Raw genomic sequence first — 26,290 nt, forward strand, 5'->3', positions numbered from 1 at the left:
AAAGTGATGACTTGTAAATAAATAATCATACATTTCTCACTGTACACTGCTATGGAGGAGCCGTTATGCACTTTATTAGAGCACCCTCAGTAATTTCAGAAGCACCCTCAGTGATTTGATTCTGGCCTGTATCAGAGGCTGCAGTCTTTGTTAGCGCAAAGTGTACTCTGCAAATCATTTGCTTTGAACTAGTCATTAAAAGGGGGTCTAATGCTATTTCATGCATTCTGACTTGTTTACACTGTTAAAGAGTTGGATTCTCATGCTAAACATGGCCAAAATGTCAAAAAATTAGTTGGACGTATGACTCCTTCAGAATTCGGACACGTTTCAGAACGTTTTTTTTCAAGTATGGCCCTTTATGACCTCATAAAGGGTGGAATTCCTTGTATGGGCACATCAACCAGAGCAAGAGCACATCCATCAACGGGCTTCATTTGGGTTACGGCAGCCATCGGCAGCGCTGTCATTCTGTTTTTATACCACAAAATCAACAATGTCACTAAAAAAAGTGTGTTTCTGATTGTGAGGGAAAGATAACCTTGTTCAACTTCCCAAAAAAACTCATCTCCCCTTACTCGACTTGTGATGCCAAGTGAGCCAGGACTGCCATTGGTGCCCCTTAAAAAAAAAAAAAAAACATGACATATATAACTTGGCCACTCCTTTTTTTATGTCAGTTCATACGGTTACCAGAAAGCATTAAACGGATGTGAGCAGGACAGAGGTCATTTCAAACAGACTTATCAAGATCAGCAGTTTAACTAATATGTCTAGAATAGATCAATTAATCTAAAATGAGCTTAACTTTGAACTAAAGCTTTATGGGGAACATCAAAATTCCCAATTGGACTATAAGACACTTTCCCGCTCGGGTTCCAAATTGCACCGACGGGATGATCCATAAATTGACATAATGGAGAAATACAAATAGTCCGGCATATCCGCGCATATTCCTCGGCTTAGCTTATACCGGGGCCTCCTCTGAGGGTCCAACCTCAGTGAAAACCCAATTACAGCAGCTCCACATTGCAGCCGTATAACATGGGAGAGCGGAAAGAGTTAAAAGAGCCATTACAAATGCCATGGAGCACTTTTAGCGTCTCGCAAGGTTAATGATAACGGTACTTGGCAGCTGAAATGCTCAAGTAGCTTTTATTGTATCATAATAATGAATCAATGGCGTAAAGATAAAATAAAATAAATGAACTCCGAAGTCAATGAGTAAAATGTATGTGCCGCAGCGCAAATAATAAAAAAAAAAGAAAAAAAAAAGTGGGGGAAAAAATCCTCCGCCAACGGGGCCCTCTTTAAGTAATATCTTATGATGTCATCTTCTTGAAAAATATTTGCCTGCAGGTCACTGCTCCCTGTTTTAAAGCCTTAAACGCTTTTGCTACAGAACATTAAATGTCTCCCCACATTATATGATACATATTAGCGGCAGATGATTTTACACACACAATGCTATCTTCCTATATAGAGCTATGTTTTCTTTTTTTTCAAGCCTGTATACAGGAAACAGCCCTGGACAGCCTTATTATTTTGTCTCCTTTGACAATATTATTATTTAGTTGGGTGTGAGAATAAAAAAGTTTGCTGTTTGGGTACCCTAAATGCTGGTGTTTGTATCTTTTGCTCCTCATTTGGGCCGTTGTGTGTTATAGGAGAGACAGAGTGGATGTGGGCAGACCGTGAGGCTGTGCTGATGTTAGGAACGTTGTCTTACATCAATGTGTCTGCTCTAAAGCCTCAGGGCATAGCGGCTGATTACCCTCTGAGTGGACATGCCTCAAACGCTGCATCAAGTTGTCAAGAACTTTCTGCTCATCCACCATTTTTCTTACCCTTTCCGACGCAATAATATTCTAACCGCGACAGAATGAAGAGTGGCCGCGTGAAGATGCCAGCGCAGGGGGAAAAAAAATGACAGACTGCTCTTGAGAAGAAAAAAAAAGAGTCAAGTATCCGAGCAGACGCCTCTATTGTCTGGATATCAGAATTCTGCTCATTCACAATTGTCTTTTTTTCCTTTGGGAAAGTATTTTTGTCAATACATTTATTTATTTCAAATTAAAAATCGGTAAGACGTACAATGTTTGGGCAAGACTTTGACCAAGAGTGTAACAGAGATTTGTAACAGTTCGTATTAGCTTGAAAACTCTTATTGGACCATTATGATATAAAAAGGGCCCAAATGGAAGTTAAAGGTCAAAGGTAGAATATATTTGTCTGAATATATGACTATAAATACACTACTAATTTGGAGTCGGTATGTTTTCATTTTTCAATGATGCAAGCCTGCATTTATTTAATGAAAAATTCATTGAAAACAGTCATTTTTTTGCAAGATATTCTAAAATGTAGGCCGGCTATTTACTGTGATGGCAAAGTTGAATTTTCAGGAGCCATTAGGCCTGCTCAAGTCTTCAGTCACATGACACTTCAGAAATCATTCTAATATGCTACTTGGTGCTCAATAAACATTTCTCATTATTATCATTATCATAATCTCATTGTCCTGAATTTAGGGCAGGGTAAAAAAAAAATCAATTGCTCGATTTGAATCGATTCTCGTTTTTACGTACGTACCGATATCGATTCTTCCATACCAAGAATCGATCCTGTTTTCACAATGAATAAACGCAACATTGTAGCGTGCGCCGCCCGCCTCCCATTCAGTAAACCCCCATAAGCTTTGTTACTTTTAAAAATTCTGTCGCTTTTACTAGGAAATATGTTTAATGTGGCATGACTGATCGCTGTAGCGCCTCAGTTCAAGAAGGGCGAAGCGCACGTGGACTGATTATCTCCTCTGCTTTAATACCAGTTGCAACGTGAAATAAACATGAACATCTGAAGGTATGTTAAAAGATACAGTACACCTTACCGAAATCCATGTAATGTCCCATGTAATCGATCAATCAGTGTTTCAACAGCAGAACGATGTTGTTTAGGGTGTAAACAACATGTCACGTCATATTAAGGCCCACCTCAGAAAAAAACATTCGGTGACCATAAACTCGAAAAAAGTCAGCTAGAAAAATTAACTCTAGAGGAGCATTTTGCTAAATATATGCACCATATTCAATATCATTTTAATGTTCTTCAATATATAGTTAAATGCATGTTTGAATAAAGTGTTACAAATCATTACAATATTACACTAATAGGTACTGTACTGTACCTGATATATATATATCCAAATGAATCAATATCGAATAGAATCGTGAAGTTTGTCAATACCCAGCCCTAGTTGAATTTCAAGAGCATATATGAGTATTAATGTACTGATGAACCACAGTCTCTCGAGTCTCGTAATGTGAATGGCCTCGCTCGACGTTTTCTCCACATAATGGAGTCTACAGAACACTACAGAAAAAAACACAATCCGTCAAAACTGAAAACATGTTCTCACACAGGAAAACACAGCCCGAGTCAAAACTGGAAGCATGTTTAATATTGCTCTACTATTATCCTGAAAGGCATAATTGGAGTTACACATCTGAACTGATCGTAGTTACAGAATCATAGGTCTCTCTTTTTGCATTGAACAATATATACAATGTAAAATAAATACATTTACACAAATGGACATATTGTTTGGAGCACACTGTAATGATGCACATCACAAAAATATACAGTTAATAGTTTTACCGATGTGGAGCACATCTAAAAACTACAGACATGATTCTCACTACAACTGCTGGGTTGAAATATATCATTATCATATTGATCATAGAAGCTTCTCAAATGCTCTTTTATTCTTTCCCCTTCCTTTCTCTGGATCTTGTCCTTGCCCTCACTGGTTTCTGTGTTCGACTGCCAGGAAGCCTAGATGCGTTTGGCAGACGCGTCGATGCATGAATAAATACAACCAACACCTAGAATCTCTTCAACATTGAAAAATAGCAGTTGTTTGTACATTTGTTCATCCTTAATCCTATAGTCCTATAATTTGCACAATAGTCCAATAGATACAGCATTTGATCACTAATTGAATCGCATTGTACAACAACTGTACGTCGTACCGTCATATTGCTTGAAATAAGAAAATATCTCTAAAAAAAAGTCATTGTGGGTACGGATTAATCACACATTGATTTCTATGCTGGATAGATGAGTGTTAAAAGACAGTAAAATTGTCTTTAAATGGTTCGAGAGGTCCAAAATTACACGGCACGTGTCATAAAAGTCTTTTTTTTTTTTCATTTTGTGCACTAAAAGCAACTTGGAAAAAATGCATATATCTGAAAGGCTCTCGATTTGAATGAAATCTTACAAAACTGACCAGAATTAGAAAGCTTAGCTAGTTTCATATCACCTCATCTCCACCGTGATCACCTCAGAGTAAAGTCAACACAAAAAAAGGAAAGAAAAGAAAAACGGAAAGAGAAAAAAAAACGCACCTCATCTGCCAGGAGTTGATCACGTGAAAAAAATCGAAAGTGCCAACGTCCTCTCAACAGCAAGACCCCGACCCCATGTTTTGACCATCTGATGAGTTGCCATGAGCGGTAAGATCTAGTCACGTTACACTAACCTTTCCCAAGCACAATCTATTAAGAGTTTTGAATAGCTAATGATAGATACAGTGTATTTATTATAGAACAAGAAAGCAACTGAAAACCCTCGAGTTCCCCGTTCGTCTTAAAAAATGATCTGTTCTTTCATCTTTTTTTTTTCGTCATTTTTATTAAGCACACAAAGTCAAAGTGATAGTTTTGAAAACTGATCTTACACCAAAACAAACAAAAATGTTTCTTCCCTTTGCAACCTTAAAGAGTCAAGATATATACCAATGGAGTTCAGCATGAAGGCCTTATGTACAGCATTTTGTTAAAAGAGAAGGGAAATCAGAAAAAGAGGGGAAAGAAAGAAAAAAGGTACTATTTCATCGCAACCTATGATATACAGTGTTAGTCTACAAGATCGGAGTTACACAGATGGTCTCTTGTACATATAATGCACCTCCTTTTAAATATTCACTTATATATCAGCATAGATTATATTGATCGTTGATCGGCTGATCTAGCGGTAACTAGGAAGAGTCTTTTTTCAGAAGGTTATTTGAGAACCCATCATCTTGCTCCTGAGGATTCATACATCCAGTGTTGTCTCTAATTCTACCCTGTCTCTAAAAAATGAACAACTAAAACAAGAAAAGAAAAAAAGAAAGAAAGAAGATAAACGGCGATCTCCACGGGTAGTGCACTACATCTTTTGCGTGTGACAGAGGAAAGGGGAAAAAAACAGAGATGTTTGAGAAAAAACACAGCAGACATGAAACACCAAGAAGCTGAACTACATTTTTTTTTTGTTCATTTTTCATTCTTTTTTTTTCTTTTCTTTGATCTGTTCCAATAAAATGTCTTAGGTTAGATTTTTAATCTGTTCATTTACAATATACAATGCTTAAGAATATTCAGAAAATACCCCATACTAATACTGACATATTTCTGATGAAGGCTGTGGATCGCTTGCTTTGATACTTGAGCCTCTCTAAAAATGTCATTTGGAAGAAGATTACATCACGTGTATGATATTTCTGGCGCCAAAAACAAACAAAAAAACAAACAAAAACAAATCAGGATCTACGATGTTTCTCCGTCTTCCCTAAGTGCTATTTTGCTTAACAAAGTTCAAATACTGCTTCAGTATGAAAGAATGTCAATAGAATTTCGAGGCTGAAGTTAATATATATGCATATATACTTGACTTGAGATAATGGTTATGGTCCTCCTGGCCACATCATGTACGTAATCTATCATCTTATGACAAGCACAGACAGAAACGCCAAAGCTTCTGGAAATTCATTTTCCCAAGTAAGTGTGGCACTAAGAAAGAAAAAAAAGCAAAGAAAATTGCATACATGTACATCTCCACTTTTTTTAAACATCTATTGCTTAGAGAAGATAGCAGGTTTTCATCTTCATGGTTCGCAAATCGCGCAACACGGTGGTCGGTAGAAAAACATAATGATCTATTATTAACATTATATGAAGAAACATTGTTTTTGATGACCATACCATATATTTACATCCTTCAGTACAGTAAAAATACACTCGAATAAAACATAATAAAATAAAGTCAATAAATAAATGAGTCTGTTTCCTTGACCACTGCGATTCATCTTTGCTCGGTATTGCATGAGAGACTAAAGCTTCGGCTATTCCCTGAAAGGATGGAAATGAACTTGTTAAAAGAGGCTAGACGTGTTTGGAAGACTTGAAAGAAAAGGACAAGGGAGTGACACACACATGATCAATCCGCATGGCTACATAATGGTGAGGAGCAGCTTCTTCAAAGACGTGGAAATCTCCGTTTGGCTATCGCGTTGTTAAACTGCTCCGAGGACCTCTAATGTAATACTGCACATAGTCACTACGTCGCGCTCTTATGGGAAAGCGGGTCGGTTCCTAGATTCCTTCAGCAACATGGGAGCTGGACGGTACAGTTTGGGGAAAGTTTCTCTTGCTGGTGTCCATCGGGTGGACCTCCTTCCTTTGGCAGGGCTGGTCTTTCTCGGCTCCAGTAATTCTCTTTTGTAAATCAACAAAATGTGTCAAAAGCACAAAAAAAAACCTCAGCATCAGATTTTCGAGAAGAACAAGTCAACGGCTGGTTTCAAGTCCCACTGCTGAATAATGAGAGCAGTCTTTTTTTCTTTTTTTTTCCCACTTCATATTTTTCTCAATAATCACATTTTAAATCATTCTTATATTTACGTATCATTGTCAGTAATTAGAAGTACCATTACGGTTATGTTTTTAGTTATTATTTGATAAAGTTTATAGACAAAAGGTTTCATGAACGGCGGCAGAGAGTTAGTCAGTGTCCGCCCGGTGAAGGGGCGGGAGTCAGTGACGTACCCCCTCCAGCTCTCTGTCGGTATACCGTGGGACCGGGGGCGGAGTTAGACCTTGGCCTCCAGCAGCTCCAGAAACAGTTTGTGCATGGGCACTTTGCCGTCCTGTTTGATGCTGTAGAAGTGCTGCACTGCCTTGGTGGACGTTTGCCGGAGCAGCGGTAGGGTCATGAGCAGCTTGCCGGCCCGGCGCGGGTCCTCTGCATGCTGGCCCGCCTCGTAGTCCTGCAGGGCCTCGTGCAGCACGTCCTGGAGCTTCTGCACAGCTTCCACGTCCTCTATATGCATGGAATCTGGAAAAAAAAAAAATTCACCAGACAATCATGAGCAACTTCAGTGAAACACAAAATCAGGTTTCACATGATCCTCCAGACCCAATAAAACAATTAATTTTCTTTGACCACGTGACCAAAGGGGGAAAAAAGTGACCTTTTGCAGCTACTAAAGTTTTAGCAATATATAAAGGTTTAAGACATGTTAGTGTCTAGTGCAGGGGTGTCCAATCCTGCTCCTGGAGTGCCACTGTCCTGCAGAGTTCAGCTCCAACCCCAATTAAACCCACCTGAACCAGCTAATCAAGGTCTTATTAGGCATACTAGAAACTTCCAGACAGGTGTTGAGGCAAGTTGGAGCTAAACTCTGCAGGACAGTGGCCCTTCAGCAGCAGGATTGGACACCCCTGGTCTAGTGGTAGAGTTTTCATTTATTGCATCATTAAAACTATATAGCAAAATTGTGAGGTGGGTAAGATTTTTGTGGGATTTTCGAAAAAAAGTCTCATGCTCACTAAGGCTGCATTCATTTGATCAAAAATACAGTAAAACAGTCATATTGTAAAATATCATTACACATTTTGTGGAAACGGTGACGCATCTTTTTCGGGATACTTTGATAAATAGAACGTTCAAAAGATCAGCATTTATTTGAAATAGAAATGTTTTTTACATGTCTTTGATGTCAGTTTTGATCAATTTAATGCATCCTTCCTGAATAAAAGTATTATTTAAAAGTCCCCAAACATTTGAATGGAATTTTAATGTAATAATATATTTAATTATATGTAATTATAAACAAATAAATCTGTAGTTATTTGGCTCAAAAATCAAAGAAGGCCCCCTTCAGTTTAAATAGGCATGACACTTCCGGATGCTAGTCCTGTGCTTTTCTTTTCTTTCTTTTTTAAATCCATTTCGGGTGGAAACCTGAGGATGAAGTCCTGGCAAAAGGAAAGGGATTAAAAGAATGTGACTCATCCTTTTTTTTGCCAGCCCTAAGCTCATTCTCCAGTGATTAAAGGCACACTTGAGTGTTAAACGCGGAGACTGTCCTCGGCACGTGTTTACAAGCCTCTCTATGGGACTGATGAATGGCACGGGCGACAGAAACAGTGTTTGGAGGAGAGCTGATATGGCACTTGTCTAAGCGAGAGAAACAGAGGCTCGAGTCAGGAAACAATACCTCAGCCTGACTGGCATTGTCTGCCAGAAATGTCAAACAGGCTGCATTTGCATTTGCACTCGTTAGTACGGCATTCACGCCCGTTCACCGCGACAGACATGCCTCTGAGAACGCAATTAGTCTCAGGCAGCTACTATCTTTGCTGTGTTGTGCTCCAGTGGCTAATATAGTTGCACTTTTCCAGCTAATCCAAGCCTTGGATGCTACTACGCAGAGCTCTGATGGTTTTATCACACCACAATGCTAAAGAAAGTGCTTTGTCTGAGTTCTTGCTCTTTATAGACTGACTCCACCAACAGTATTGACTCTGGTTTTTTACTGTGGCGTGTCAATCCGATCCCGTTCCCTCCGGATAAAATGTCCAAATGCACGCTGGCTTTTGGCAAAGATGTCAAAATCAATGCATTGCCTCGAATCAATTGATACATGCATGTTAAATAATAATTGTATGGTCAAGTATTGATAGAAGTGAGACCCTGTGAGGTTCCTCTATTAGTAGAGAGCGCAGTCTGTCCTTTGGGCTGGCCAGCGGGACAAACGTCAGCCTGCTTCAGGCTACGGTTCCAAATTCTAACCCTTCAGTGTCTGGAGCCCATCTAGAATTCAGACAGCGAGGTCTCGTCCATCAGTCACATGGGCTTTGACCATCTGAAAAGTGACCTGTGATCTGACAGAAATCCCTGGCAGGAAAGTGCTTACCTGCACCTTTCCACACAAAGCTGCTCTATCAATCTCACCATCACTGCTGGAGGCGGCAGAAAAACTCTGGAAAACACATATTTTCTGCACGCTATTTGTTCCTCAAAATTTACTATCAAAAAGTCACTTCACTAGACTCAAATTTGTTAGGATTTCCCAGGAATTGTGTCAGTAAATGTGTGAATTGGTTGAAGAGGTCATGGACCGCTTTACTAATCCATTTACTTGCATTTTTACCACGCGTCCTTTAAAAAGAAACATAAAGCCTTCAAATAAATAGGAAAAAATGTCACTCTGACATCGATTGCTTAAGCAATACTGAGTCTATTGAAAGACTGTGAAATACATCGGATCTGAGTGGACATACCCAGCACCTCGGGGCTTTAGAAAATGGAGGAGTGTATCATTTTTTTTAGCAGCTGTCTGAAACACTCTGCTCTACGCCAAAAAAAGAAGTGACAAAATGGCTCACCTTTGAAATCGGACATGATGCATGTCTCTCCTGAGAGAAGAGTGCGGAGAGAAGCCGCAGGGAGAAAGTCTCGAGAAATACAGAGAACGACACTCAAGAACGAGAGGAAAAAAATTAGACTGGCGATTAGCCTATGCATCAGGCTACAGGAAGCCTCATTGTGTATGCTTCAGAAAAAAACGTAAACGTGGACAGAAGACGACATCGGTTTGAACAAATCTACCACTCATCGATCACTTTTACCTGTTTTTGGCGGGTTGACGCGTACGTCAACAAAGCGAGATGAACTGCTAATCGTCGAATCAATTAAAAAATAATTTCTCAAAAGAGTAACGCGCTCTCTCAGGAGTGCACTTTAGGCAGAACGGCCCCCGGTGTCTGCAGGCCGGGGCCAAACTCACGAGCCGCCATCCACAAGCGAGCAAGAGCAATCTGCTTTTTCATTTTTCAGCATGGCCAGGCCCAGCCGGAGATTGATCGTCACATATGGCCCCAGAAAACAAACTGTCAATACCTTGAGCGCAGGAGAATTTGAACAAATAGCCGCCCTCCCATTCAAGCTGCTCATTGCGTCCCATTTAACAGATTTTATTGACAGTTTCCTTCTTGTAATTAAAGGGAAAACTACTGGCCAGCAACCAAGATAAAGTTCAAAGATGGGGTCAACACAAAGGGAGCCAGAGGGCCATGGCGCGACTGTCGATGGTGGACAACATCAGAGCCTGTTATTGACATGCAGGTGCATAGTGATGGGCTCCTTACTTAAGAGGCATCTGAGCAGAGACTTATGCTAATTCGGAGAGGGGCCGCAGCCGTGCTTTTGAAGGATTTCAAACGGGGCGGGGAGGGGTGGGAACACTGTTTAGTGTGGCGTTGTGTGTGTGCGTGAACAGAGGAAAACACAAGATAAAGAAAGACTGCCATATTAAGATATCTCTTGAACAGTACCTGAATAACTCTACCGCTACATCTCTCTTTAACATTTCAAAGCAGGGAGTTGAACTCTTTCTATCCTGATAAAATATATACTGCCCATCATATTAAGAGGACGAAAATGATAGGACGCTATCATTATATATATATATATATATATATATATATATATATATATATATATATATATATATATATATATATATATATATATATATATATATATATATATATATATATATATATACGCCATTATATTATCGCTATAGGATGCTGATGATAGGACATTCAAGAGGTGCAATTCAAGCTAAACATGGCATCTCATTTATTTGCAATAGGATTGAATGATTTTGTTTAATAATCTTGTTTAGGAAAACCTTGGATCGTATAAATTATAATAGAATGTAGACTTCAATCAGAGCAGACACCCTATTTAAGTTGATGTGAATGAAAACAAGGTAATGACAGATAGAAGTGGGTCAGTGACATGTCCATGGTTTTAAAAAAAAGATATCAATTCTTAAAAATGTACTCTTTATTAATGTTGGTTTCATATGTTTTTGAAAAACTTTTATACTATTTTCACAAAAATGCAATAACTCTTTGTCATGTATGTGTGCATGTAATAATAATCAATGTAGTGTATGTATACAGTTAATTAATTAATTTATTCATAAATCTGTACAAAAAATGTCATGTCATAGACCCAATTTGAAAACAGAATTGTCCATTACAAATTTGCCGATTTGTTTATTGTATTTTGATAGCCTGAACGATCCATAAGAGTACGACATACTGAACACATCAAATCAAATGTTGGCACCAGCTCTGACTGAAATCTATAGCATCTACTCATTTTACCTGAGTTAGCCAGGGCTATAGCTTTAAGAGTGACGAACTCCTCCTTCTCCAGCTTCATGCTCTTGTATTTCTTCACCAGCTGAAGAATGGCGTTATTCAGGTCGAGCAGGCCGGCCAGTTTGGACTGATCCTCATCCATGATGTAGTCTTCAGCGTAGACCAGCTTGTCCTCAAAAGACAGCGAGCGGTAGACAACACGCAGGATCAGGATCTCCATCCATGCACTCTGCAGAAGACTCATCTGGTCCGCCAGCGAGAGTGTGGAAAACCCTGAGAAAAAGCGAGAGAAAGAGCTTTGTTCAACTCAACAACGAACAAATTCAAATCAACATTCAACTCAGTATACGATATTAAAGCTCAGTTCATTGTCAGAAGTTTTGGTTGTGTTAGTGGGGAGCATTGACATTCTAGAGGTGTAATACAGAGGAAAACTCCAGTGGGAGTGAGCTAAGGCACCTAGCACGAGCCTTGGCTCTCATCTCCTGCTGCGCTGCAGGCCAGGGGGCATCCTGAGGGAGGGCACTCCTTATCTCCCCCAACATGCAGCATGGATCAATTCTTCCCATCACACCAACTGAAAGACTAATTGCTTGCCTCAAACTCCTTCTCCTTCCTCCTCCCCCCACTCTGCACACACTTTTATTCTCAGTTTCCCGTCTTTTTGCTGGAAGTGAAGGAAGTTGTGAAGTTCATGTTCATGAATGCCATTTGAAACTGATCATCACGTGGCTTTTGTCTGTCCATGAGACAAGGAGGTTAACCCTCATGTTCAGTTTGGGGTCTGAGATACATACTTAATATTGAGGTATCAGGAGATACCTGAAGATGTTTCTTAATACTATTATGCCACAACTATAAGAAGATGAATACATGCTTTTAAAGCATTAAATACATTATTTTCTAACATGCTAAGTTTTTCAGATTGATGTGCACACTATTCAGAGACCTCAATTGAGGGTTAAAGTTTCGATAATGCCTGTCTGCTGATTTTTTACTGGGTCAGATGAATGTTTTAATTGAAGTGAAGGGAAATAAGAGGTTAATTTCAAAATCCCCCCAATATTATTGAAAAAATAAGTATAATATATGTATTATTATATCAATAGAACACAAGGGATAAAAAAAAAAGGGTGAACAAAAGTGCAAGTATTCTTTCCAGAACCAAGGCAGATAGAAAGTAGCTTGTAAAGGGCAAGTCAATAATGTGCATAAGTGTTTGAGAGCCATTCGTCAGCTCTGAAAGAGAGGGACAGGGAAAACAGCACCTGTTGGTGTTGGACCTTTTCGTCTCATCTCGCTCGTTCTGCTCTTCCAAGAACAGATGAAGCGTCTCTTTTTGCGACAGCAAGGGGGCTAATCTGGGTGGCGGGGGAACGGGAGGAAAGAGATGCTCACCAACATCTGTTGTGGAGAGATGCCTTCAGAGAAAGCAAGCAATTTTGCTCATTTTTTTTCTTCTCGTTTTTGAAATCTCTTTCAGTGAGTTAATCGCTAATGGCATGGAGCTCATTAGGTATAGGTTTCAGGCTATTGTTTATACCAAGCGCTAATTTATTATCCCAAACTGTTAACATCTCTGATCTCATTAGAGGCAGACTAAGAGCTGGTGAGCAGTTGGTGCCTCCCCTGGCCTGCTGGTGCAAGTGTGCTCAATGCCAGTTGGCAGGGCCATCTTCTACTACTTAATAAAATCATCAAAAGGGATTAAGCCAAGAATTTCTTAAGGGGGTCTAATGCAAGACCGCTGCATTCTTACGAAGACATTGGCCTCAATGAAAGGTGGCATTAGCTAAAAATAAGATCACACTCTCTCTGCCTCCTTAGAGGCACATGGAATCCTGTAATATTGCTGATCATTCGGAAAAAAGTCCACTGACATACTTCGGTATTTCAAACTGCAACACTCACTCTGAATAATCGAATCATAAGCATCCTTCTGACTATAAATGATATTGTAGTGAGTAATTGATTAGCTATTTAAAAAGCTTTTCATGTTAATTTTTTTTCTCTATTATGAGATTCATTTTAGAAATTTGAAAACAATATAAACGTTGTGGCGCTGTCGCTCTGACCAGCCTGAAACTGGCTCATTTAAAAGGGCTATCACCGGTACAGTTGATCATGAAAAGAAAGAAATCATACAGGAGTCAAGCGAATGATGGAAGACTGAAGACACTATATATCAAGATAGATCGAGAGATGCAGAGGGACAAAGAGAATGAGAGTACGAGGGACAAACAGAGAGACAAAATAAAGGCAGGGGGGCGGGTGAGGAGGGGGTTGTGGAGTGGCAGATGGACGGAGCCCATCGCCTTGAGCTCCCCCTGTGCCACTCCCAGCCCTCCCTCTCAGCCACTGCTGTTAGTAAATAATTAGATTTACACATTCCCCAATCTCCACACATCTCTCCGCAGAATAATTAAAAGCCGGATGATTAGTTTATTGAGTGGAAGGAAGAACTTTTTTTCCCTCTTTATTGAGGTCCATCAATGATTTTATCAGGGGCTCGCGCTTTTACGGTTGTCATGCCAGTGCAGGCATCCAATTTTTCTTATCTCCCTGATTAATACAAATGCTGTTTCAGGACGCATTAATTAACAGATACAAATCTACGTTCTCATGGCCGGATCGATAGAGAGAAGAAAAGAGCCATCAATGTGAATTTACTGCTGATGATGGAAAAGGTTCTCTATTGACATTTACGCGAGGGCAAACTTTAAAGATGCATTTTTTCCCCTTCTTTTCATCTGTTATTTCATTTCACAAAAGAGCTCAGTGGCGACCGTGATTACGGTTCACCTTTGGATGCTTTGCTGCGTGAGAAAGGATCCAAAGAGCCAAATTAAAGCGCGTCACTGTCATTTCAGCCGTGGTAAATGCGTACAACTCTTTCCCCAAAGGACATCCTGTAACAAGAGGAAGTTTATTGACTCAGTGCAGGCATGACACTAGACAAGGCATGACAGTCTAAATACACACACACACACACACACACACACAAACACATTTATATACAAAACGTATATTTAGATATTTAATAATTTGCCTCGTTTCTTCTGTGCTGGAAAAAGCGAGCCATGTATCTCTGGATAACAGTCTCTTTTATTTGGCACACACAAAGCAGACTGCCCCATCCTGATGACACACAGGCATTATCTGATCCAGCGTTCAATCTCCAGTAAGGTCCTCTCAATTTAACTCTCTTAGCCCGGAGACCAGCTTCAGAGCTCAGACTCCCTCTCTCTCCAGCAGGACTGAAGGGGCTTTTCCACTGGCACAATCTCTCTTCTTCTCTCTATCTCTCGCTTTTCTCTCAGTAAACTGATGCACTTTGTGCTAGATGGGGAGAAAAGGCTAAGTACGTGGATCTGTGAAGGTTACACCGGTAGAAGGTATCTGATGGCTGAGGCCTTGTGAAACCTGCAGTGGCTTTTCAGAAGAAATAAGCATTGGAGCAGTGCGTAGCACAGGCTGACAGAAAGAGGCTGCGGTGCAGCCATGCGAAGTTAACCCCTGCCGGGCAGGACTGCTCACCACCAGGCCTCACAGCAACCACCGGCCGTCCGTCTGCCAAATCTTTTCTGACTGCACGTTTACACACTGAGAGGGCCGCTGAGACAAACACACACATACATACACACACACGCGCGCAGTCGTTCCTCCTCCTCGTCTACCTCAAGGCAGACTTCACCTCAGCAACGCTGCTTAGCCATCCTATAAACAGAGCACTCAGCTCCTCCGTCTCACTCTAAGCAACACCCCTGCTTATTTTCTCATGGTTGCAGGGTAAATGAACACGCTTGAGCAATGAGAATCAGTTCTATTCTGCGTGCCCAGTGCACTGGATGCTTATTTGACGTATCCTGGCTCCCTCCTGAGCTCCTGTGTGAATATACACTCTACTTGCTTTCACACTTTGTCAAGACGATAATGACACAGTGACTAATCTACTTGTAAAAATAGTGCTGGAGAGACCGAAGGTGAGACTTAGTAATATTAGTAGTTGTCAAATCGGCTTAAGAGAACAGCATTGGATGATAAAACAACAACAACAACAACAAACTTACAATCTATAATAGATGTATTACCATCTCACTTTATCTGGAAAACAACACAACTGCAAGAGCAATTTTGCTTTTATACTGAAGTTACTATTGATTAACTTACATTTTATACAACATTACCATCTCCACTGTGTTGTTCCAAACTAATGCGTCTCGGTGCAACACATAATAGTGAGCTTTGTTTCTTTCCTAAATAAATCTGTGCTTTCAAACAAATTGACTGAATGAATGATTCAATGACTGAGAATGATTCAGAAAGTCACTTACTCAAAAGACATTTTGCCGCCTACTGGCATAGCAATACATATATATGATGATATATACAAGGTGAAACTGCTTAATGTCTTTATTATTTATTTTAATAATATATTAGTCAATTTTATTGCATTTTTAAAAGTAAAATGCATTTTTATTATGCATATTTAGTAATGCATAAACCCCTCCCATATCTTTTCACCTCTTTGCTATTGGGTTTTTTGAGAAAAGGATGTTTCTTTGGAATACATTCAGCCAATTGGTGATTACTCTAAGCTTACAGATACGCCTGTGGTGAGGCTAATGATGCCAAAGTCCATGGTGAGACAGGAACCACCACCATGCCAGTCTCTGTCTGTCCATTTACTGCCCCAGCGAGGCGTTGAGACGCTACACCCTCACCAGCTAAACCAGCCTCCTGCAAAACTCTAGCACCAGAACAACTCCCACCAAAAGAAATGGCAAATATTAGCCTACAGAAGTCTTGCACAAATCAAAAACAACATAAAAAGGCAAACAAGAGCATTCTGTGTGTGTAAACAGTCGGGTCTTTAGTCTCCCCTTCCCCCCTCAGCAAGGAGGGGGGACACAGGGGAAGTGATGACAGGAGCCGCATACACACAAACCGCCGCAGCGCTCCTCTTTGCTTTTATCACCGGCCACCTTTCATCTCTACTAAACAACACCAGTCAGAGAGAGAAAGAGAGAAAAATCACACTTTTTAGGAAGGAAAACACATTAACACCGCCATAGCTGTCCACATCCATTTAGCGGCTAAGCAAATATTCACCTGTCAGTATGAGGCATGCTGCCGTACAGCGTTTACCGTGATCACATGTGCACCGCTACAGTGTTAAACAGCTGCTGGCTTCTTCTCTACCATTCAATAGAGTTAAACAGAATTGAGTGATTTTCCCTCAGGCTTTTCTTTGGGGAAAAAATGGAATGTTTTTTTTTTTTTGCCGTTTATAATTTTGTTTCTGTTTTGAGAGGATTTTTAGAAACCAACAGCAATCAGGGGAAGGCTAATTCTGTAGGATGGTGAAGCAATGGGGTCAACTGTCAATAGACTACTGAAACTCGTAAAGTCACAAAATTGTCTTAATACAAGTATTGTGCTCAATTAATTGGTGCATATTAGTAAAACACATCAACTAGCTCCAACCATCTGGCTCCATTTTGGTATATTCTTCTCATGGAATATCATGTTTCACTACAATCAGTTGCCCACCCGTTAACTCAATTGCATTAAAAAAGCGCAAAACTCCATAAATAAAGAAAAACGTCATTCTATTTGAACTGTCACATCTTGCTCCATATTATTTGGACACAACTAATTTGCTGTTGTCTTGCAGGATTTGCTCCACCCAAAGCAGAGAAGATGCTGCATCGTCACGTTAGCACGGCTTCTTGATTCTAATGCAGCTAATTAGCAATCGGCAGACTCTTAATTGCATACATTAGGGCCGATTGGTGGTGGAGATTAATTCTAAATATACCCAGACAGCTGGTTAAGATAGCATGGATTACTGTTCGGACTGTACTTTTCCACTTAATTGCGTATGGAAACGAGGCAGCAACAAGCACATGTGCCCTGGTGGCGGCCGTGGAGAAGGGCGGCAGCTCCCCGGACTGTAATAAAGCATCCATGGCAGAGGCTCCACAGATGGAGTGACATTAACCACAGCGGCGAAAAGCCATTTCCAACAATGAAATATCAATATTTACATTTTAATTACACCTTTTTCCTATTTCTCCCCAGAGTCTCTTAAGGTTGGTGAATGTAGAGGTGTCTCTTAAGGGTTTCAGGAGAAGGTTGATATTATTAATCTCAGGATTGACATGGATTTGGAGGTTTTATTGTTTTCAGAAAAGTTATGTTGAACTAATGAAATTAATAATGTGGCAAAAAGACAAAACAAACATGTCTCCTCTTTCCTCTTTCTAATGGGGTTCAGTTTGGCTCATCCCCATACTTCTTGGTTTTCGTGCTAATGTTTGCGGGAATGACAGCAGTTTTGTCCTATTCCTATTAGGGGGTATTAGTGTAGTTTACACAGAGCTCTAGAGCTCTCCGCCTCACTCCTGCGCCAGTTGGATGCCTTTGATGTGCGACTCCCCTACGGGGGTCGAAGCGGCTCCTGCTGGCAAGGTCCGTCGAACGCAACTGCCGTCGTTCCATCAGGCACAAAAGGATATGTTAGCAAAGGCCACGAGATGCACCAGGCAAGGGCTTAAGTCTGAGCCTCAGACGCCCCCTTAGTTTGCCACGGCATATAGTCAGGAGCGTGAGAGCGTGCGTGTGCGCATACGGGAGGGGTGTGGGGCAAATACTTATACGGATTCATTTGTTTTCCCATGCTGATCGATAAAGCCCCTTACGAGGCTGTATTGACAAACCCTATCTCATCTGGACGTTGAGGGAAAAAAAAATAACACAAGAAAAAAATCTTTGATGATACATTCTTCTCCGAAACATGGAATAACTGCGATTACCGCAGCATTTTATTTATATGCTTATCATTGGAGATTAAATTTGGGAAAAAATCATCCAGATCTTTCCGATAGAGGCCTGACTGCATGGATTAATTTCATACTGGAGGATTAGCGTCTCTCTCAAACATGATCCGGCCAGACAAACAGAAGCAGAGGAATGTCCTGCATTTCCACAAACACTCCGGCGTCAACGACGCACGCAGACAGACAGGGAGTCTTACGCTTAAAGCGCGCCTTAATGCTTCCGAGACAAGACATTACCCCATTCCACGGCAATGAGCACCTTTTAATTTCTGCAAAAGCCACGGCTGAAAATCTTAATTAATTGTTCCATACTGCTTCAGGGTCATTATGCAATGTAATAAAGGCCGTGTAATTATGAAATTTTACAGCCATTACTGAGGCTGATAGCTCGTATTTCATCATCAGGCGGGCCGATGGCTTTCCGGGCGCACGGCTCCAAGTGATGGACTGCACACAGATCTATCAGGCCCAAACAATAAGCTGGCCCGGCTGGCGTAATAGCTACCCACAGATGAAGCAACAGATAAAGATAAACTATAAATCCGCAGCACAAACCCAAATGTTGTTTAGTGTCCAGCGCGAGCGACCGTCGAAGCTGCATTTGGTTACGCAATTGGAAATAAGGCAGCAATGTGTGTGGAAGGAAGTAGTCAGGTGTTGGGAATTTGTAAATGTGTGTGTGAACAGTAAGACAATGAGGTAGGATGGTCATGTATACACTTAAAGGGATGTTTTTTGCCAATATAATGAAAGTTCATGTCCAATGTTGTTTTGGACCCCATTGACTTTCACTGTATGGACAAAAAAAACCCTCTTCACAATATGTTTCTCAAAAGAAAGTTTGGAAGTGGATGAACTGTCCCTTTAACGCGCGCGCACACACACACACACACACACACACACACACACACACACACACACACACACACACACACACACACACACACACACACACACACACACACACACACACACACACACACACACACACACACACACACACAAAGAAATTAAAATATAATGAGAGACGGGAGTGAACCTGCACTGTGACGTATAGCTATTTCAGAACAGAGAGAATAATATAACAGAGTAATGCATGAAAGCATCGATCATGATAAACACAAGGGCTTATTTGAGGAGGGCCACATTTTATGTGCAAAATATGCAGGGAGGAAAGAATGAGGCAAAAAGGAATACGCTGATGCCAGTTTTGCAAGACACAATGGCTCTTCGGCCTTAGAAGTACAGATGAGGTTCTGTGGAGGGAAACTCTCTATACCTGAGGGACTGCAACAAAAGAGGGAAATTCAGAAGAGGAAAAAAGGGAAGGGAGAACATTTTGGACACACTGAAGGTAGAAGACATTTAAATGTGAATTTACATTCAAATATGAAATATGGTGATGAGGTGGAGGACACTTAGATGTTGAGACGTCCATGCGTGAGAGTCTCTGTGTGTGTGTGTGTGTGTGAGAGAGAGAGAGAGAGAGAGAGAGTACTGTATTTGAACCAGTATTGCTTTTCAATCTCTTTGAATATGGACTGGCTAAAAACTCATTCAGGATCAGCACATGGGTTCAAAAGGAAAAATCATATATATATATATATATATATATATATATATATATATATATATATATATATATATATATATATATATATATATATATATATAATAAAATATCAAATTAAAAGCTTAAAATCTTTTATTTTATATTATTCTAGTGTTACCTTATTTTCTTAAAAAATATGAATATATTATTTATATTTGTATATATTATATATATAAAAATAATCAAAAAAATATACTAGTTTAGATTTTCTTTTTAAGAATATAATTCTTTTTTTTTGTTTTGTTTTTTGAGTCTCTTTGGCACTGATAAGGAAAAAAGCGAGTCGATCACGAGGGCGCGACGGCCGACTCGAAGGGGTTAAAGATGCTTATCATAAAAGAGGTCTAAAAAAAAAGTGTCAGTCATTGACTCATTCTACTCTGAGGTTCCTTCCAAACAACATTTCAGGTTTCAGTAAATCTGCACATGTGAAGCACTGCTGATCTGTTCTGCTTTCTCACTATGTGAAGAGGACACTTTCTCTGTTAAACATGGCCAATCACATTATTCATAAGCAACACACTGGGCACAACCATATACGGGCCGCTTCGTCTTGCCACAGCATCGATAATAATTTGCATCATGATTAGGCTCTCATACAGGGCCGAGGCAATATGTTGCACATCCTCAAGAGCCGCCTGTTTAACACACATTCTCGCTTGGACGGTTACACACGAGGTTATAATTCCTCAGAGCCGGCCGACAGCTCAAATCCAATCCCATTTTCCTGCCTGCTTACTCTCTGATGGAGATGATGCACCCCTGAACTGATACTTTGGGGTGAGGTTTCAGGGGAGGGCCATTTCGAGCCTGCCTGTGAACTTTGCATGAACCGCTAGACGAAAAAAAAAAAAAAAAAAATCATAATATGATGACAGGCCTGTTCTACCTCCCAGCAAATTTGCTGTTGGAGATGAGGGGACTGAAATAGAGTTTGGTTTGTATAATTACGTCCATCTATCTTTATATTCTACTAGCATATCACAAATTGAAAATACTAAAAATTGACTGTTCATTCTGATGGTTAATGATTGGCGTAGACACAGCGATGATTTATTGGTTACTTACTGATGTGACACATTTGCATCTTATTAGATGGAGATTACTAGGAGGCCCTTTCAGATTGCAGGACGCAGCCCTTCACAACCGCCTGATGGATTGATTTGATTTGCAAATGTAATCAAACTAATAAGAGGGAAAAATGAGCAATAATGCCTTGTTTTTTCAACGGGCAATCACACAGGGCCGCCCCCCGCTGACTGTGGGGCAGACACAGAGCCTGATGGGTTGGTAAGAATGCAGCGCTGGTGAGAGACCAGACGGTTACTGTCACACCTAGTCAGCTCTCTTACGGCTTTTATAAAAGCAAATGTGTCCTTTATAAAGGCTGACATGCGAGGGGACAGATAAACACACGAATAGTGCAGAGCTTTGTCATGCCAAAACAAATGCGAGGGTGAGCGCAAGGCATGATGCAAATCTGACTTCTGTCAGTTGCATTTCCAACAGGCTAAGACAGGCGTGTTTGAAGTGTGGTGTAGGCTGGACATTGTGTGTGATGGACAGTCACTCCATATTCTGTGATGCATAGTCTATTAGCAAAAAAAGGAGAACATCTATATTAATTTCAAGAAGAAAATCAATGCTTAAATATGGTGAGCAATAATCACATGGAGACATCCATCATGTGCTCCTAACAATCAATTCCTCCTGAATTTGAAAAATATGTAATATAAAAAATGCACACACATCCTTGAATACGTGGTTTACGGGGACTCTCCATAGGCGCAATGATTTTTATACTGTACAAACTGTATATTCTATCCCCCTACACTCACCAAACTATGTTTACGTGGTAATACCCATGTCATTATACACATTTGTGTCCTCATAAACCACATATACCTGTACACACACACACAATACACATTTTGAGGCTCTTTTTCCTTTAGCCACAAATAAAAGTCTGTCACCATTTACTCAACCTCATGTTGCTCAAACCATGTATACATATACAAACCATATGTATATGTATTTACAGGTGAGGTGAAGATTATCAGTGACTATTCACTTAAATTTCATCTGTTCATCACACAAAGCTATTTTATAACTTCGGAAGACCTGGAATATAGCACACATACCACAATTATAGCATTGCTGCCTTTGTTATGGTCAAGTAAATGACAGAATTGTTCATTTAGCATAAACTATCCCTAGGCCTAGTCCTAAACTATAAACACCATAATTAATATCCTCAAATATAGGTTAAGAAGTAAAAAAATATGGAGTGAGAGATCAGTGTATAGAAAAAGAAGCACATAGTCAACATATTGACATGCACAAAAGGAACAAATCTGTGTGTAATGGGGTAAAAGTAGACTCGGGCATCATTCAGACACCCGAGTCAATAATGTCACAGACTGTAGGCAGCACATCAGTATGAAGATGTGGAACTCATCCAGTATTCTGTGCTGTGGTTATTTGTGAGCTGACTCGGCCTTCCCCTGAACAAAATCTCACAAACACAGCCTTGAGAAAACAGCTGCTCATTTCACCACCAACTAGCATCCTGCTTTGTCTAAAATGACCAATTTACAGATTTATATCACTTCAAAGTAATAACGAGAAATGCAATCGAAGAGAGCTTATGTGATCATGACCTTTGAACTATGTTAACACACCAATATATATAAAAAGCGCATCCATCTGACACACATTTCTCCCATCTTTGCTCTGTCTGTACAGCCTTTTCTCTGAGTGTCAGACTTAATTTAGTGTGTCTCACTTTGCTGAATGTATCAGGAGTGAAACCCCTGCTAAAAGTGAAAATTTGATTTGCTAAAAGGAGCTTAGGGCATCTATTAATCAATATTTGCAGTGTGTCAGGCTGAGGGTTGTGACAGACAAGGCCTCATTTAGAGATTGGTTGGAGTGGGGATATCGGGTGGGGGCGGGGGTGTCACCGATGGGTTTTCTCCTCTCATCCAGGGCAGAGAAGAGGAGGAGGGTCCCAAAAATCACATCTGGGAAAGCACTGGCAGGCACGCCAGCATCAGCGAGGAGGAATAAGAGGGCTTACTCCAGTTTGCAGATAATTATGTTTATATATGATTAGCTCTTCCTCCAGTGGGTTCACGGAGCTAATGAGACAAAACTAGCGAGCACGTTCAGTCAAAATGAGACTGGAGTGAGAAAAAGGGAGGGACTAAACTGAGGAAAAAAGTCAAATGGAGCCATGACTCTGTGTTTTCATGAATAGAACTTGTGAGCTAGCAGTATGAATGTGATCAACACGTCTTTCTATTGCATCCTCACTGTTTGCCTCTTATGACTCTTATGAGTCGGGTCTTTTAATAAATCTCTCAAAACGCTCACAAGTTATCTGTTTGGATCAGTCTGACAAATCTGCTCACTGAATTGGTCAATGAATTAACATATGACTCACTTAATGAACTGTGACAGTCAGTATTTTCTGTCACATCAAACTATGTTCTGGGCACTTAAATGTGCATTTAGTGATGTTTTGACATTTTTGTTTTGCTGGCCAAAAATAAGGAGTTATCATGGACTTTGTAGTATTCTGCTGGTCACATGATGTAAAAATTGGCGGCCCTAATGAGGTTAAAAAAACCAAACTTTTATTTGGCCACTGAGGTCCATGTACATATATATTTTTTTAAATGTTCATACTATTTATTTATAGGTTACTAATTTGAAAATGTTTACTTAAATATATACATTCACAGTTTTATAAATGTTAATTAAAAAGTATTAAACCATGAAATTAAATATTTAAAATACAAAAAATAATATGTATATCATATTTATATATTATATGTATATTAAATGTTTGTATACATATAAATCCTATTTTTATTTTGGTAATACATTTTATTTTTACTTTCTATCTTATTTAATTTCATGGTTTATTGCATTATTTATTATTATTATCACTATAGAAACACTGGTGTGAAAAGTGGATTATTGCAGCACTGCATTACAATGCCAAGAGTGATTGTAAGACCTCTATCTCCAGTGTGTTTTTCCATCTTGAAGATTAGAGGCTGGGAAAGGGCTCATGGAGAAAGCAAACCTATGCTTTAGATAAATCCCTCGCTCAGCTCCTGATTAAGACATCTCACCGTCTGCCCAGTGCCTGAGACAGGGCCAGAATGAAATAAAAAAAAAAAAGCATAAAAAACATCCGCACATGTTGCATTCATGGCTGCAGCCTTGGGGCAGTTGTGCACGCTTTGCCAGGGTAACTTTAATTGCTATTGTTCGTATCCAGAACAGGCCACTAAGCCCCATATACACAGGTCAACCAATAATGATGACACCTCAATCACGTCTGCAGATTGCACTGAGTAAGCACCTCCTGTTTTTTTTTTCCTAACAAGGTTTCTGTGCGAATATGCTAATCCCACGGCGCGTCTGTCCGGCAAGCACGTAATCGTTTTATTATACCCAGAGAAACCTCGCTGCGATATTTGAGTAGGAGTCGGGCTTCCATGACTCTCTCCTTCTCCTGAACCTATTAAGAATGCACTGGCCCTGACAATCGAGGGAGCGAGAGAGAGGCCAGGCCAGGGGAGAGAGGGACGGGAAGGTGTAGAAAGCAAGAGAGGGAAAAAAGATGGAGGTGGGGGAGGCAGAGGAATGAAGTGGAGTGTGGCAGTACCTCGGTATCTACATAAAAGAGATTAGAGTCGACAGGGTTCCATTTTACAGCTCAATCATATTGTGTTAGCACACGCTTATCCGCGTGCCAGTGAAAATTGAAAGGGAAATAAAGAAAGAGAGAAAGTCCCTGAGATAGGACCAAGAATGGGAGAAGCCTGAGCAATTTCAGCCTGCATAAAGGGCCTGTAATAGTGAGGGCCCTGTCATGCTAAAAAGCCAGCGACGGTCCGTTCACCGGCCATTCTTGTAGCTCGCTCGTCAAGTCAAGTGCGACCGCCCTCCATTGTGTGCCACTGTGTTACGATAAGGCATGTCACAACCGTTTGACAGCACGTTTTCATTTATTTTGGTTCCTACCGGTTGGCGTGAGGGGACTCTAATTCTATTTACAGATAAAAGTACAGGTTTTTGGTTCCCGCCTTTCTCCACTACAAAAGTTAGCTCTTTGCCATCCCCACGCAGATTGAATGCAAAAATAAAAATTACAGCTTGAATAATACAGCACGTTTTCATATATTTTGATTCCTCCCGGTTGCCATGAGGGGACACTAATTCAATTTACAGATAAAAGTACAGGTTTTTGGTTCCCGCCTTTCTCCACTACAAACGTTCGCTCTTTGCCATCCCCATGCAAATTGAACGCAAAAATAAAAATTACAGCCTGAATACAGCACGTTTTCATTTATTTTGATACCTCCTGGTTGCCATGAGGGGACACTAATTCTGTTTACAGATAAAAGTACAGGTTTTTGGTTCCCGCCTTTTTCCACAATAAACGCACTTTCCCCTCCCCCATGCAAATTGAACACAAACATTTAAAGAAATATAGCCTGAATACAGCACGGTTTCTTTTCTCTCTCTTTTTTTTGACTCATCTTGGCCGGTGTGATGGACACTAATTGTATTTACAGGTTTTTGGTTCCCACTTTTTTCCCGCTACATTTGCTCTTTCCCCTCCCCATGCAGATTAAACGCAAAAATAATATAGATTGAATACAGCACGGTTCCTTTTCTCTTTTTTTGACAATTTTTTACCGGTGTGAGGGACACTAATTCTATTTACAGATAAAAGTACAGGTTTTTGGTTCCTGCCTCTTTCTGCTACAAACTTTTGCTCTTTCCCCTCCCACATGCGGATTGAACACAAAAATAAAAAAAATACAGCCTGAATACAGCAAGGTTCTTTCTCTCTTTTTTTGACTTGTCTTGGCCGGTGTCAGGGACAGTAATTCTATTTACAGATAAAAGTGTTTTTTTTTCCCGCACCAGCTTTTTTCAGCTACAAACGTTCGCTCTTAGCCATCCCCATGCAGATTGAACGCAAAAATAAAAATCACAGCCTGAATATAGCACGTTTTCATTTATTTTGATTCCTCCTGGTTGCCATGAGGGGACACAAATTCTATTAACAGATAAAAGTACAGGTTTTTGGTTCCCGCTTTTTTCCGGTACAAACATTTGCTCTTTCCCCTCCCCATGCAGATTAAACGCAAAAATAATATAGATTGAATACAGCACGGTTTCCTTTCTCTCTTTTTTTGACTAATGTTTACCGGTGTGAGGGACAGTAATTCTATTTACAGAGAAAAGTTTTTTTTTCTTTCTCCGCACCCGCTTTTTTCAGCTACAAACGTTTGCTCTTTCCCCTCCCCACGTGCAGCTTAAACGCTAAAATAAAATTACAGCCGGAATGCTTTAATCTCGCAAATGAGATTCCTCACCCTAATCCACATTATGTCATTTTCTGCCTTTTTCCGCCCTCGTATTGAGTTAATATCACATTTCCAAATCCTTCCATCTTCCATAATGCCAGGCTTACAGGAACGGGAGACGCCAGGGTTTTGTTCAGACGCCCGCTCTCGCCG

General features: G+C 40.2%; 1 protein-coding gene across 6 annotated transcripts in view; it reads right to left on the minus strand.

Annotated features, from left to right (window-relative positions):
- Positions 1 to 3,441: 3,441 nt before the first annotated feature.
- Positions 3,442 to 26,290, minus strand: part of esrrga (estrogen-related receptor gamma a) — a 194,167-nt gene continuing 171,318 nt past the window's right edge. For all 6 annotated transcript variants that reach the window (XM_079833666.1, XM_079833665.1, XM_079833663.1 and 3 more), the window contains 2 exons: positions 11,292 to 11,561; positions 3,442 to 7,161 (listed from right to left, as the gene is read on the minus strand). In XM_079833666.1, the coding sequence (XP_079689792.1) occupies positions 6,917 to 7,161; positions 11,292 to 11,561 (515 nt within the window). In that variant the 3' untranslated portion in view covers positions 3,442 to 6,916. The remainder of the gene's footprint in view (positions 7,162 to 11,291; positions 11,562 to 26,290) is intronic.

Source organism: Gobio gobio (genome assembly GCF_949357685.1).
Source record: "Gobio gobio genome assembly, chromosome: 13".
NCBI classification, from domain to species: Eukaryota; Metazoa; Chordata; class Actinopteri; order Cypriniformes; family Gobionidae; genus Gobio; species Gobio gobio.